This window comes from Eucyclogobius newberryi, unplaced genomic scaffold (assembly GCF_026437365.1).
Source record: "Eucyclogobius newberryi isolate DKJ021-1_F unplaced genomic scaffold, fEucNew1.0.hap1 SCAF_2, whole genome shotgun sequence".
NCBI lineage: Eukaryota > Metazoa > Chordata > Actinopteri > Gobiiformes > Gobiidae > Eucyclogobius > Eucyclogobius newberryi.
In genome coordinates, this window is record NW_027315834.1 from 18,367,282 (window position 1) to 18,383,541 (window position 16,260).

The following is a 16,260-nucleotide window of genomic DNA, read 5'->3' on the forward strand; positions in this document are numbered from 1 at the left end:
TGACCTCCTACTGAGAGGCAGCAGAACTTCTGTCAGGAGAGCTCAAACTACACCTCTACTGCCTGACTCCAATAAGGCATTCGAGTCTTTTTAAGTGTTCCTCAGTCTGCTGCCCGTTTGAACCGTGGAGGATGGACTAGAGATCTGACACGGTTTTTTTTCCCTCTTTGCTGGGTTTTAATTCAACCCAGATGGTCTCCCTGCGCATGCCATGGAGAGATTGTTTTCAGGCGCGAGCAGACTTTTAAGGCTTCGTTTCTTGACATTTGCCTAGAAGATGACGGGGTTTCGGACTGTTTCCCCCGAGCGCGCTCTTTCTCCACAAACTTAATCGAGGAAAACTTTGAAGGAACTAACGGGGTTGCGCACGGAGAGATCGAGGTGAGACGGATGAGCGCGGGCCGTCTCCAGGCCGCACAATCAAAGCTGCAAAAGTGAATTGTGCGTGTGCGGTGTTATTCAGAACGAGCGGGGTTTGTTTCTGGGATGTAAACCACAGCGTCTGCATGTGAGCGCTTTCCACGTGCATGGCCGACACTGTTGCTGTGAGAAGGTCGCAGTGAGAATGGGATGAAGCGGAGGAATGTGAACTTGGGACCTCTCGCATGCGGTGCGTCCCGGCTGTGGTCAGCGGGCTCTTGTTGAGGGAGACCGGGATGCGCCGCCGCCTGCGCCCCGGCCCGCTGCTGCTGCTGCTCGGGGTGGCCCTCTGTCTCTTCTACCAGACCTTCAATGTGGCGTGGAACCGGCTCCAGGGCGGCCACCGGCAGCCCGCGCCACGAGTCCCCGGCCCCGTGCTCTCAGGTGTGGAGGAGGACAGCCGGCGCCTCATCTCAGCTCTCGACGCTCTCCAGCTCCAGGTGAAGGTAGAGGGCTCCTCTCCATGGTGTGACCTATCATGACCCCCAGACTAGGCCCAGAAGGTCTCCACACGCACGCATCAAGTTCCCTGTCTATTACTTAATAGCTTCTGGTGTAAAAGTCTGCCATGATCCTCACTGACTCCAGATCTTTGGCATTCTTGAGTGCACAAAACCAATCTCACAAGACTCTGTCCACTGTCTGGTTGAATAATGACCTACAGAAGTGCTTAGGCTTTAACAAGGTTTGCTCCTCTGACCATTGTTTACACTATTTTTAGATTATGGGGGCTCAAGGGACACTGGCGGTTCAGGTTCACTTCTGACACCTATAGGCCTAGAGATGTATGCCTTTACCAGAAGACATGAGATGGTTGTGGCGGTCCTCTGAGCCTAATAGAAATGTTCATATATGAGTCCTGGGAGAATCTGTTCTTGACAGCTAAATGGATAAGCACTGACAGCAGACAACTCACTGTCAGTGTTAACGGATACATTACATTTAATATCATAAACTGTTTGCTTAGTGTCACATTTGTTCACCCTTTTGTGAGTTGCGGATTTATAGCTCTTAAATGTTCCTGTTTCAATTGTAACAAAACATTCTTGAGGATTTTAAAATGCAAGCAAATAACATTTTATCTTCAAATAGCAAACATTAAATTTCACCATATTTGTTAACGTGAAATCCTTCCACTTCCCCCTTGGTAAATCCTGGTGGACCCCCAATGTTCACTCACCCCTGAAACGCTGGATTAGCCACACTCTGACTGATCCTCCTTTACTGCTTATCATTAAGGTCATTTGTATCTAAGGCTTTAGTTGTACAATCAATCCATTAGTTTCAGATTGATAAAAAGTTAGAATTGTTTCCATAATAATAAACAATAGGGAAAAAAAGTGCTTTTATTGATCACCTGTCTTTGGGTCAGCTGCTCAGCTATAAATCAATCACTCCACAACAGCAACATGTAGTAGAGACATTGTGAGAAAACACTGTCAAGCCTAATTTAGAGTGAGAAAATAACTGTTTATCAAAGTAAAAAGAGAGATAGTAGATTGTGACTCTTGATTCAGATCACTGCAGGATGTTGGATTGTTCACTTACATATTTGACAGTTTGTTTATGTGTGAAGACAGCTCCTCGTGTGACTGTGCCTTTCACCTCAGAGATGACCAAATGGTGCAGAAACATGAAAGTGAAGACAAACACACACACACACAGCGGCTCCCCGTGTTTTTACAGCTGACAAGTCTACACTCTCTAATCTAACGCCTTTACACACTGAGGCCAAAGCATCCGGTCCCCTGCTGTCATTTACTGCCCAGTTTTTATGAATTCAATGGTTGTAATCCAGACAACAACCGTCCTCCAAAGTACTTAAGATCGATACATCTGGTGTTGTGACTATCAATAACCACATCATGTCAGCCGACTTTACACTTAACAGTTGAGGTCACAGACAGCCGGGTCATGTGACTTGTCTCGTGTGTCCTCGGTGCTGATGAAGACTCGCCTGAGCAGCTGTGGTATGCAAACCTGACTTAACTTAATGAGTGTTTGTGGACATTACATTAAGACTGTTAGTCCGGGGTTCAGGTATTCATTATCATTATATTATATCATTTTCTTGATGGTTAAGAATAATCTGCTCACGTTATTTCTGGACATCCTCAACAAGCAACTTCATTCAGTCATGTTATTTTGAGTGGAGTTTGCCCCCAAAGCGAATGGACAGTGGTTAGTTAATCACTTAAATCATAATGTAATTGTAATTGGTCTGTTATCATGAGCGGAGACAGACCCAGACACAGATAAAGCCAATGCTACTGTACTTAGTATTCAGCTCACACGCTCTTAAACTGGCTGAAGAAACGTTTGGCATTTGTTGTTTCTCACTTTGGCCTGGTCCAAACAAGTCAGTCGAGACACAAGTCAGTTTTGATCTGAGATGGTCTGCACTTCAGGGCTCTACAAACAAGTCATCACAGAAATGAATTAGTCATTTAAAAAACTTGTTTCTGAAAATGAACAGCTCAATATATTTTATGATATGATGTATTAGAGTAGAGTTGCACAACAATGTAAGGAAACAATAGCATACAATTGCAACATTAGACATTGTGTTGTGCTTATGTTGATCTGTCAATATTACTTGTTAATTTGTGTGAATATTTTAGTGGGTTTTACTTATTAAAAATATGTTCTTGGTCATTTGGGATTTGACAGCCGAACCGCTTCAGGCAGGTCAGGTCAGACAGTGTTTCCAGGGCCTGTTGCCATGTGTGTGCTGGCAGAGCTCATGCATCTCTGTTAACAGAATGTCAATAAAAATAAACCACTACACAGTTTGAACCGCGCATGCAACGCTTGTTTTTAGCAGTTCACAAAGATTGCTGGTTCATTATAGCTCGCTCTATGTCACTAAACCAACTAAATGATAACTATTATACGACTATACCAGCCCCTTTAAAGACTGCAGGTGTTTTTCTTACTTAAAACCAAACAACCCTGTGCCTTCTCGGCATTCATCATATGAAGCTTTTCCACCTAAATATTCTGTTTAAAATCCGACATCTCTGAGTGGTTTAAAACAAATCGACTCTCTAAATATACAAAATACACATTTTATGATCTTCAATACAAAATATATAATATTTAAACATATATTCAAATATAAATAATAAATGTAATCATGGAATAAACCTTCTATTGATGGTATCAGAATTGACCAAGTTGCTTTTAAGGCATAATCTTTGATCAAAAACGGACCTTGAAATGTACCCAACATGTTTGTAGAAAAAAATATGAAATACATTGGTATTTTTTGATAAAGTTTGCTCTTATAAATGATTCTTGCGTGATGACTTTATATTATAGTTTATTCCCTCCTCACATCATGTATTGTAACACGGTCTTTGGTAATTCATGCAAGAGACATACATCAACAAGATGTTATTAATACAAAATATATTTTTTTAAATTATGACTCATTCAAACAGACTGTCTTCATCTGCTCCTTTGGTCAGAAAATACAACATTTTGACAATATTTAATGCTAACATCTATATTATCTCTGTATAAGTATGTGCTCATGTCCAGTGCTTTGCCTAAAGTTTATCTCAACTTTTGTATGTATTCTTCAGATGTTCGTGCTTATTCAACGAGACACTGCAGACTTTTGTCTTCCCTTGTGCAGAACTACAACTAATCAAAGAATACTCATGTACAGGGGGCCGCCCCTCTGGAATCATTTATCCTCACTCTTGAATCCATTTCCACACTTGATTCTTTTAAAGGACAATTACAAGTGATGCTAGTTCAAATATATAATATAATATGAAATGTAATGTACTAAAGTGAGAAAGGCGCTTGCCTTGTTTGTTAACAGGGAGGTGGTCTTTAGATGGTCTTCTCAGACTCTCCTGCATCATCTTTTCTAAATTGCTGTATATACATTTACAATGTTTTTCTTGTATGTGCAAATAAACCTGATAATGATAATCGAAAGGTATTTTGGCCATCCCACAGAAATATGCCAAAATAAGTCTTGCTATGTACTTCTTAAGGTTTAAGTATAAGACAATATTGAAGTAGACAATAGTGAAAGGACTGTAAAATTATCTGACATTTTTTATTTGTAATCCTATCTAGACTGAACGTTATAACCAAAATTCAAATATTGCATATTTTTTAAGTCGATGCGTTGCTGGATATGGAGATTTATTTGGTATAGTGAACGCATCAGCTTTGTGAAGGATTATGCATACTAATATTACTACTTTACATCACTGGCCAAAGGTTGCAGTATGTTCCTCTCTCCCTGTGGTTGAACTCACCAGTGTTTAATTCAGCTTTATCTTTGTACTTTGAGGTTTTACAGACAGCATACATTCCTGTCTGACAGATTCTCTGAAGCAGATTCTTTGCATTGAGTTTCAGCCTGGTGATGTGCTCTCTTATCCAGGTCCTGCCAGTGTCTGAGAGTGAGGCCCCGCGTCCCAGAGCCTTGGTTCTGACAGGTCAACATGTCATCACAGATACAGAGGTCCAGCTGTATGTGCGAGTGCTTCAGCAAATGGGATACGAGGTCCAGCTCTCCAGATATGCCGAGACCAGTAGCCTGCTCAGACCAAAGCAAGGTACTATTACTGCATGCTGAAATTAGAGCTTATAGTTTTATAATTATAGACCTGAGTTATTGAATCCTTCATGGTGAAATATGTTTATATTAAAATATGACATCATATAGATTTGTTTTTTGATGGTAAGAGTTGAATACTGTTGTAGAAAGATAGTAGAAAATAAATGAAAAATGTAATTGTAGTTTCGTGGCAGGAGGAGCTTTATTTTGGTTTCTAATCGCTAACAGGAAGTTGTCTGTGTTTAGTTTAAGGGTGGGGACTTCCGGTCAGCTACAAAATGAAAATAGAGTGAGTGTTTTTAAAGCAAAGTGAACTGCAGCTGTAAACAGTCTTGGGAGTCAAAAAAACACAACTAGAACATTCCTCATTTTCCAGATAACTACCACATGTGCACATACTTCATAAGAGTGGCGCCCCCATGAGGCCGTTTTCGGGTCTCATCAAACCAGTGTTGAACATTTTTAAATATTTTTACCTATGTGTGAACAAGTCAGATGCATGTTTTATTTTATCAGTGCATAAGGAGTGGTAAATATGCACACACCTTTTGAAGAATAACAGACAATGATAAATGATGGTTTATTATCTTTGGATTCTAGGCGTGAGCAGGTTGAGCCTGATGCTGTGCCTCAGCTCCTCAGAGACCAGCTGCCTGAGGAGAGTCCCTTTCGCTCAGCTCAAGACCCACCAAAGGGTACGATATGTCACACATTTAGCCAACCTTATGCTGTGATCCTCCCTGCTCTCTTCTGTCGGCTCCTCCAGGTGAACCTCCTTCCTCAAATGATGAAGGCTTTTTCTGATGCTGGCGGTGGGCTGTGTCACATGTTTACTCACGCAGCATTGACAGGTAAGCAGCTGCGGTTTAACAAACACTTTTTTATTATTATTCCCTTGTCACTCTTAACTAACTAACTGTCTACAAAATCCAAACGGGATCATCAGCTCTGCAATAAAAGTGCTCAAAACCCCCCAAATATGAATACTATATAGTCTAATGTTGCTATATGTTTCATGAGTAATATCTGCATGTTCAGCATTCATTTATTACCCATTCACTCATGTGGTTTCATGATGTAAAGTAAATTGATCACCTTCTAAGCTTCTGCACCATAATAAAAGTTAGATTAAATTAAATTAATTTCTTTATCATTTTTAATAGGTTCAAAAATCCCTATGAGTCGCTACTCTTGTGCTTCAAACCAGGACCAAGGGTTTTCCAGAGCCGCCAGGTAAGCTGCACCAACACTGCAAAATAAAATAAAATATAAATGCTTATCATACCTGAATATTTTAAAGATCATTTTATATTACAAAAACAAGTACATTTTCTGTTTTTAGTTTGACAAAGCCTATGACATCATCTCAGACCACTGGTGCTGTGGCACATGTTTACATCCTGGTCACCTCATTACATCCATTGACCACCTTCCTGCATGACATCATTGTGTTGTTAACCAATGGAGAGAGGGGACAACCAAGTCGGGTACTTCCCCAAAAACATTGAATAATAAATCATTTCATATTTTCAGAATGATCACTTATTGATAAACTGCCTTCACTGCCCGCTGCTGGTTGACTTACATTCTGTCCTTCTCACAGTGGGAAAACCTTCGACCTGAAGTCTTTGGTTATCCAGCTTCTTATCGAGACATGATTGGACACATAAAGAGAATCATTGGAGATGTGTTGCAGGCAGCAGAGTCCACCTATCAGAAAGACCAAACCATAAAAAGGTATGTGCATATTTTTCACCGTTTCAGATGATTGTTTAAATTATGCACTAATGTTTATTCAGTTTTAATTCTTATTATTTACATAGATGCCTCCTGTGTTACCAACTGCTCACATTTACTCTGCTTTTAAAGACCCCTCTCACACCAACTATTATCCAGGTAACAGCACATATAATATATGATGTACTCAAGGACATGTTCTATCAGGTAAAATTAAGACAATTATGAGCACCCAATGTTTTTCTTTTTTTCTTTTACTATGTTGCTGTTTAAATGCAGATAATATGGGAAACATATTTTCTCTGTGGTCCCATTATTTTCTAACTAATAAAGGCCAATAATAAAATCTTCAAAGGCAAATTGAAGGCCATGTTATTATGTAATTTGTGCATAATAACATGTTTCTCAACATAATAAAAGAATAAAGAGCCCAGTGTTTGCTCTTGTTTGATCAGTGGAGAGCTTGTAACTAGGGCTTATTACCACGCACGGACTCACAAACACACCTGCAGCACACCTGTGCCACACTCACCCTGAGGTCAGAGGTTTGAACCCCGCGTGTTTGTGGTAATTATGTTTCATTTAAGTCATCGACCACCAGAGGGCACTATCTCCATGCCTCTTTGTCTTTAGGTGGATACTGACTGGACATTTTCAGCCCTTAATGACAAAACCTTTGATCAGAAGATCACCAAAGACCTGATGATAGAAGATGTGCTCCACTTCCTGCTAAATTCAGAAACTCTTTTATCTTCTGTGATCAAAGCTGTGCCTAAAGTGGTAATCACAATATCTGCTTACTTTACCCACCATTCATTTCTTTCTTTCATATTTTATTACACTACAATCCATATTCACTTGTCATTTTTTGTCAGGGTGATGATTTTACAAGATCTGTGGGTGTGAGTCTCTCTGAAGACAACCGACTGCTTCTACTGCAGTTCTATCAGCAAATGAAATCACCTGAACCTTTTCATCTGGTGAAAAGATCGGAACAGACACAGTATTTAAGATGTCTATCGTTTATATATTAACAATATATCATTGTGTTTGTTGTGTAGCTACATCTCAACACCACTCTCTGCTCCTCTTCTGTCCATCCTCGCACTGTCGACGACCTCTTCTTCAAAACGGCCTGTTACCACGAGCTACAACACAACCTCAGGTAAGCATGGAACTGAATGCAAATTAAAAAGTTGTTGTGATGACAGATTTATTTATTTTAATTGTTTTCATAAGCAGAAAAGCAGAATCTCTGGCCAGCGTTGGACACACACAGCAAAGAAGCAAAGAAAAGGGTAATGGTGTACTTTATATTAGCAACCAAAGCAGCTAACTTAAACAAACTTAAAAAGAAGCGCGTAATCAAAGTCCTCCTTTTTTCTATCTAAGCCATGTGTGTAGATCCGCACCTCCGACAGATCTACACGGACCCTCCTCTCGCCATGACCCCTCCGTTTGACCCCCGAGTGAAGGAGTACCACGTTGAGGTGCCCTTTGACACTGTGATGGTCCGGATTCGTCCAGAGCCCTTTAACTCAAAGTGCCACGTCCATCTCGATGAGCTCCACGGACCAAGGTGAGACCCCGAAGTGAGATGCGAGTCATTTCACCAATAACTCTAATCACGTCCGTGCTTTCAAACCCCCAGCATGGCAAACCTCCCCATCGGCCTCGGTCAAAGTAGTATCAGCATCCTAGTGTTGGACGGAGGGGAGTCTGCGGCTGTCATGACGATCTACACCCTGCATGTGTTTAGAGAGAGCCGCCCGAGTCTGCCGATGTTTGGAGATCATGTGATGTGCAGCTTCACTCAGGTATCACAAACATTCATTTTTGAACACACTGTACACTGGAAGAAACCTCCTTCAATTTACACAATATTTATTCTTTGGCAATTAAAAAGTTTCCCTAGTGTAATGTCATTATATTCTAGAAGTCAGCTTTTTTTCCTACCACAAACTGCCTCTTGATATTATATTTATTTACAATATAATATCCTGCCAAAGAAAAACATGTCATTTGCACAAACTAAACAACCAAATTATTAAAACAAATATACAAAATGACTGAACCAGAGTCAATAACCTTTTTATGAGATGAAACTATCACTCTTTATTTTTTTAATTAAGTTTCAGATCCAGTACATTATTTGGACTTTTAAGCTCAGGTTATTGGTGTAATTTTGTGATGTTGTGGACTTCTCACACTATAAAGACACTTTGTTTGTTTCTGATGGAACATGGGTGTTTCCTGGTTTGGACTTGGACTATCATTTATTTCCACCTCTTGGTCTGAGGAACAAACCTGTTATGCATTGCTGGCACATCCAAAGTTGATCATTTTGTTTCCATGTTCTCTTTTAATAGTTTACATTTTTGGTCACATTTCTGCCTCTCGTGGACTTGAGGATGCCGTCATTACACACAGGAGCGCGTCTTTGTGGCGCTAAGTTCTCACTTTAGACTCATTGTAACAGGATGAAAGGCAGCGGGAGCATTTTGTCCTTGCCGCTGATGTGTGCAGGTGACGCGGCGGCAGTTGTTTGAGCAGGTACACTGAGCTCAGGTATGAACAAGAAAATCCCTGTTAAGTTTTCTTGTTGCACTTTGTTGCGATGTGCGACGAGGTTGTGCAGAATGTGGTGCTGTCCTGCAGAAACCCCCGCAGCAGCACCAGAAGAGGAAAATGTGTCTGAACTAGGGCCAGACGTGGCGGCTCCCACGGGGCCTCTTTGCTGTGCAAGTCGAGTTTATTTGACCTTTGCCTTCTGACCAATAGAGGCACAAGAATAAAGAATACTGAAAAGGATGAAAGAAAAAGAAATCTAGGGCTCAATGGAAGCCAAGGAAGCAATATGAATGTGGCCCATGCAATAAAGTTAAGGTGCACTTTTATTGTCCCAGTAGGAAAATGTATTCTCTGTATTTGACCCATCCCTCAATGGGGCCATGGGGCCACCTGTGAGGAGCCGTGGGTACCACAGAGCTGCCCCCGAGGGCCTATCTCAAGAGCTTTGTACTAGGCTTGGCCAAGACTAACGTAGCTGGAAGATTTGACCTATTGTGCAGGTTTTGGGTTGATGGGGGAAACAGAGCAATGCACATGCAAACTCCACACAGAAAAGCCTGGGAGCCGAACCTGTGACTTTCTTGCCGGGAAGCGAGAGTGCAAGTCACTCTGCCACAGTGGATTAGTTTGTCAAAAAAACCATAATTGACTCATAAATAATCTTCTTTTCGGTTTACCAGTGCTCACTCACCTGTCCTGGTTTCAGGAATGCAGCCTTCTGGTCCAGCCCGCTCACTCGTGTGGTCTGGAGCCTTTTAACAAGTCTCTGAGTCCTCCAGTGCCCTGCAGCTCTGGGGACAAACCAGGTCACTGTCACTTATGTTGTGCTTTCAGTAAGAGCAATACCATTTGGAAAATAATAATATAGATCCTCTTATTACATTAAACCTGTTTCTCAGGACGATGGGTGGTGCCCTGTCTCAGCTGCTTGGACTCCAGGACTTGTGATTGGCGGGAGATTGTCTGGCAGCCTGATAACTGTTATTACCCGTTAGTAGACCGTCTCCAGTTGCAGAACTGTATGGCTGACAGAAAGGTGAACTCAAGTGATTAATCTGTCAAAACCATCGCTTTGTTTGACTCTACTAGCTAAACTTGTTTTTCTTTATTATACTTTCCAGTTGCTGTTCATTGGGGATTCTACAAATCGAGGCATGATGTATTTCTTGATGGAGCGTGTGAACTCCAGTCTGGAGGATTGGGAAAAAGCCCATGATACATTGGTCTATAGTAACTTAAATGCAGGTCGGACGCTCATCAGCTACTCATATTATCCTCAATTCTGGTTGGAGGCAAATCAAAGACCCACGTTCACAGAGTCGCTGGAGAAACTATTGGACAGGTGCAAAACAGTGCTACATTTAAAATGAATCACACATTTGATAATTCGTTTATTATATTAATGCTGTGAACATTCCTCAGGTCCAGACCCTTGTTGAACTCCAGACACACAGTTCTGGTTGTGGGAGGAGTCCAGTGGCTGAACACCAATCATCTGAGAGCGATCAGAGAAGCTCTGAATAGGTGAGCTCAGATGTACCAAGTATAATGTAAATGTTTGTGATGGAGGGAAGATGCCAGTGTTATTATTTACACAGGAAAGGCCTGAAAAACATCCTGGTGGTGGTCAAATCTTTGGGAATGGGATTCCACCTTCTTGTTGATGGGGTCAGGTCACTGAAACTGGTGCGAGTTTGTTATTGAAATAATTGTTGTGTTTTTAAACAATATTATAACTGATGTTTTTGTTCATAGAGCGAGATCCAAGACCTCTACATAGAGAACCAGAACCTGATCAGTACAGCGAAGAAGTATGGTTTTGAAGTAATTGATACATTTAGTATCACAATGGGACGATACAAAGAGTTTCTACAGGGAAAATGTGCCTGCCATTTTCATGAGGTATCATCTTTTAAGAGTTGACCTTTTTTGAAAAAATGGCATTGCATAATACTTTTATTGTTCCGAAATGTCCTCACCAGGTGGAGAAACGTGCGTCCTCCAAGACCTCATCTGACTTATCAACAAAAGTCAAAGGGACCAGATCTACCAGAGCTGGCCACAATACAGTTATGGCCTGGGACCAGGGGTTAGGGTCAAAAGTATTGTCCTACAAAGTGAAAGGACCAGTGAACCAGGTTTACTCTGAGATCCTGCTGAGCCGACTCTGCCCTGCCACAAAAACCTGATCTTCAGAACTATGAGATTGTGAAGAAAGGACTCAAACTTGAGTAGTGAGGAGGAGAAGCCTTAATGGATCCCTTTCATATGTCGTCCTCTATGATGTCCGCTGTGTGAAGCTAACCAGAGGCACTGCTCTGTCTGAACCTCTGTAACTCAAGTTAAACTTTAATGAGTTTTTTTTTAAACACAATCCAATCATAAAAAACATACTTAGTTTAAACTACAACAGGCGAGCTGATTTGTGCTTTAAGTAATTTTGTTTCAAATAATACTAAAGTCACAAGCTAGCATTAGCCAACAGTGTCACACACATGTTTGTTGAAAATCTAACACTTAATCAGGACCATGAGCGCTCTTATTGATCATATGCTCCTGAAAATGTGTTGTTTAAATCAATTTAGTATTTTGTCTTAAGTTTTCAGACATCTAGAAATGTAAGGGATTTGCTATTGTGTGTCACCATGGTAATGGTAATACATGCAGTCACTGCAAAGACTCCTAATCCTACTTTTACTCAGACGGTGACACTGTGAAACATAAATACTTTTGTTTTGTTTTTTCTTCTTCATTTACCAAATTCTTCAATAATCACATTTAACCTGCCGAACACAGAACGTTTATCATGCAACATTATATTTAAACCTACTTTATGTACCTTGTTAATAACACAATAGTTGAAGGATAAGTGGTTAAACTGCACTAAAATACGAATTATTTCACATTCTTGTGCGTACTATGTACGTTTTGTCAACAGAATTTAATGATGAATTATATCGGCTTCTTTGCACATATCTCACATATCTGACATTTACCACATCAGCTGCACATTGACTGTTGCCTTAATGTTTATGCTCACTGTAAATGTCTCTATACATTCATCCACATGTTAGACTTTCATTTTAATGTCTTCATTTGTAGATTTGTGTATGAGTCATGTGTAGCTTGTCTCCCTCTACATTTAAGTTTACTATTTGGTGCCATAATTACATGAGATTGTTTGACTTTATGTTGCTATAGTCATTTTATTCTCAGATAACTGATACTGTCAGTTATGTGTCTTTTCCTCTTTGCTTGATAAGATTAAATTTGTGCCACCTCATGATGGACCAAAAATACATTTTCTGTCATTATCATAAATATATTTATTTTTTTACAAAACATTTGTTTGTTGCGTCTGTCTAAAATCCAAATTAGTGCCAAAGTATTTTTACCTCCTAATTACTGTATATATAATACATCTACTATGCAAGGGTAATATAATATTGTAGAAAGTGTCTTACACCTATAGATGTTTTGGTGTTGCTTGCATTTTAATGCTGAACACGTATATATTGTATTGAATGTATGTTTTCCTTAAAAGATAAAGTTGCACTAAAGTATAAAGTATATACAAAAAGTAATAAATACATTGTAAAGTATATAAAGTATTTTGTAATAAAAGTGTATTATATAATATGGACTCTTTTCGTTTGTGTGAATAACAAGTAGGCCTTTATTTCACTCTAATATGAAGTCTTTTCTATAGACTGAATTTGAAAGTATTCTTCTATTATAGAGAATATCAGTGGCTTTGTGTCCTGATGAGCAGCAGACGCTTTCATCCAATTAGCGTCCGTCTGTGACGTCAATACTAATTGTGACCAATGGCTCGCTGTTTGGCAGAGCCGCGCATCAGTGGAAAAAGTCCAGAAGATACTTGAGGTTTGGACGTCATTGGGGCATGAGCAAAGGGCAAGAGTAAGAGTAAGGGCAGTGAGCGCGGCACATGGACAGACGGATGAGGACATGGAGAGACGGAGCTGTGGAGTCCGCCGCATGTGCACTCTGACCCTGCTGCTGGTGTCCCTGTGTCCGCTGGGCTCCAGAGCCAACTGGATGTGAGTAACTCTCTCTTATATGTAGAAAAACCTCAGAGCAACGTTTTAATTCAATATTCAACATGGGCTAGACATTTTGAAATGTTAATTAGCAGTATGTGTTTAACCAACAAGGGACTAACCACCAATTGAATAATAATAATGATAGTAATAGTAATAGTAATAATAATAATAATACAAATTGTAATAATAAAAATAAAATAATAATAATTATTATTATTTGAATAGAGACAGGGTTGATAACTTTACAAGCATCTGCTTTCCCTCAGTTTTGTGAAAGAAAAAACTAAGGAAACCAGGAAAAATTGTGAAAAATTTCAAAAAATGTTTAAAGTGGAATGAGTCATTTTAGTTTACCATGCTTTACCATACACTATAGACGTATATTTATTTCTCAGCTAGAGAACACAAATATAGAAGAACATTGTCTGTTTATTATCTTTTTGCCTATATATACAGATTAAAAAAAATAAAAAAATGTTGTTCTTTTATTAGTTGTTTACTATTAACAATTTACTCGATATTTAAATTTTGCATATCTTCAAAGCAACGTTCACAATATTATCCAAATTTTGATATATTGCCCAAAGTGGGACACTATTATTCGTTTTTGTATTTTGATGTTGGCTGGTCAAACCTACATCAAGTCAACAGGTTGCAAGTCAACCTGTTGATGAAAATGAAAGTTACAAAGCCAAACTTTGTGCTGTGTCCCCTGCAGGTGGCTCGGCCTGAGCACAGCGGGAGTCCCAGAGAAGACTGGCTGCGCTAACTTACCATTCAGTCCCAAACAGAAGGACTTGTGCCGGAAGAAGTCGTTCCTGTTGCCCAGCATTCAGGACGGAGCTCGTCTGGCCCTCTCCGAGTGCCAAAGTCAGTTCAAACACGAGAGGTGGAACTGCTCCATCAATGACCAGCCATCTCTGTTTGGACATGAATTAACCAACGGTAAGAGCAGTGTTAAACATGCATTAATTAGGTAGAATAGATCAGAAATACAGTTCCAGAACTACTTGAGGCTATTGTGTAATTATATTGATTAATTAGACAAAGCCACAGTTTATCTTTATATTTTCAAGGTCAGAGCAAAAAACATTGTTTATTTCTGTTTCATTACTAATTCCAATAGATATAGAGTGATGTGAGAAGTTAATCTAACTTTATTGTGACTGATTATTGTTTTTTTCTTACATGTTTTGTCATGTTGATAAAGGAACCAAAGAGACGGCCTTCATCTATGCAGTGATGGCGGCAGGACTGGTGCACGCCGTCACCCGCTCCTGTAGTCAGGGCAACATGACAGAGTGTGGCTGCGACGCTCGGCTGAAGGGCACCACCTCAGCTGTGGAGGGCTGGCACTGGGGCGGCTGCTCTGACCACATTCAGTACGGAACCTGGTTCAGCCGCAAGTTCATGGACAGCAACTCCAAGAACATGTCACTGTTGCCCAAAGGATACACTCTGCTGACCATGAACCAGCACAACAGTGAGGCTGGACGACAGGTTGGACGGCATCTTCTTATTACCTTTTCAACTATGATGATGCAAAAAGTTTTAATTAACCTACTTAACATGAAAGACAAGCCTTTGATGTGTTTTTCTGTGTATCAGGCCATTGAAAGAACGATGTCCACTGACTGCCGCTGCCACGGTGTGTCTGGGTCCTGTGCTGTGAAGACCTGCTGGAGAACTATGGCACCTTTTGGCCGAGTGGGAATGTACTTAAAAGAACGCTATGAAAGGAGTGTTCATGTTTTGGATCGATTTAAGAAAAAATGGAAGAGGAAGGAGCGTGATGTTACTGTGGACAAACACAAACTCATTTACATGAACAAGTCCCCCAATTACTGTCTGGAAGACCAGCACTTAGGTGTGGCTGGCACCAGGGGGCGCCGATGTAATCGCAGCGCCCACGGCTCAGATGGATGTAACCTGTTGTGCTGTGGCAGAGGATACAACACACATGTGGTGCGCAACGTGGAACGCTGTGAGTGCAAGTTTGTGTGGTGCTGCTACGTCCGCTGCAGGCGCTGTGAAAGCATGAATGACATGCACACCTGTAAATGAGTGAGTCCTCCACTGTAAATACAGACTCTGTAAATGTCAGTGACATGTGTATATTTAAATAGACACCATACACAAGACTTTTTATCCGAACAAAATACATCAGCTCAGGATGTACCAGCAGCATACAGCACCATCACAGCCTGTTGTATATCTGGCTCAAAGAGGGTTAAGGTATTTTCTGTATTCTTACAATATGTGTATGCATTATTCATCTTAAAGTATATTTTTGCTGTCTTATTATTCACATACTCAATTTAATAATTTAGTTCAAAACTCATTTGATTTGTAGCTACAATAAACTTAAACGTCAGATTAAATAATATAGACCTGTTTTACAGTTTCGTTTTGTTTTTATTCATATAAAACATCATATGGCACTTTACATAATACAACAGGTAAAAGTAATCAGGTCCTAAGTTTCTAGAACTGCACAATATGCCGCATAAGTATTGATGTCATATCAATATTACCATAGACTAAATATATTTATATTCATATTATATTCATTTATTTATATATTTATATATAATATAATACAGAAATTTACAGTTTTAAAAATGTGTTTTGTTTTTGTGCTGCTCGGTGGTCGAGTGGTTAGCACACATTCTTGAGTTTAAATCTGGCTCTGACAAATATGCTGTCTCATCCCAATTTCATGCTATACTGTACTGTCTAATAAAGCCTGTGGCCAAAAAATCCTTTACAATGAAAAGAAATGATTCATGATTTTCATTCATCTTTATTTAAAGACAAAACTTTGTCTTTATAAAAGCGTTTTATGTCTTTATTTTAAGAGTTGAATTACTACATTAAGGCATG

General features: G+C 39.9%; 2 protein-coding genes across 3 annotated transcripts; both read left to right on the forward strand.

Moving 5' to 3' along the window:
* The first annotated feature begins 192 nt into the window (after window positions 1-192).
* On the forward strand, window positions 193-12,723 carry cped1 (cadherin-like and PC-esterase domain containing 1). 2 transcript variants are annotated; one of them, XM_072453963.1, is made up of 21 exons: window positions 193-866; window positions 4,829-5,003; window positions 5,606-5,700; window positions 5,772-5,856; window positions 6,169-6,238; window positions 6,348-6,492; window positions 6,609-6,742; window positions 6,829-6,901; window positions 7,376-7,522; window positions 7,618-7,722; window positions 7,804-7,907; window positions 7,985-8,040; window positions 8,135-8,321; window positions 8,394-8,559; window positions 10,020-10,119; window positions 10,213-10,349; window positions 10,435-10,655; window positions 10,736-10,837; window positions 10,912-10,999; window positions 11,069-11,215; window positions 11,296-12,723. In XM_072453963.1, the coding sequence occupies exons 1-21, from the start codon at window positions 606-608 to the stop codon at window positions 11,500-11,502; spliced, it is 2,805 nt and encodes a 934-aa protein (XP_072310064.1). In that variant the 5' UTR covers window positions 193-605; the 3' UTR covers window positions 11,503-12,723. The 2 variants fall into 2 exon arrangements, with proteins under 2 accessions (XP_072310064.1, XP_072310065.1); XM_072453964.1 differs by having other exon boundaries at window positions 194-860.
* Window positions 12,724-13,165: 442 nt separating this feature from the next.
* On the forward strand, window positions 13,166-15,679 carry wnt16 (wingless-type MMTV integration site family, member 16). The gene is made up of 4 exons (XM_072453969.1): window positions 13,166-13,374; window positions 14,096-14,322; window positions 14,588-14,877; window positions 14,986-15,679. Exons 1-4 carry the CDS (start codon window positions 13,283-13,285, stop codon window positions 15,439-15,441), a joined length of 1,065 nt encoding a protein of 354 aa, XP_072310070.1. The 5' UTR covers window positions 13,166-13,282; the 3' UTR covers window positions 15,442-15,679.
* Window positions 15,680-16,260: the final 581 nt, after the last annotated feature.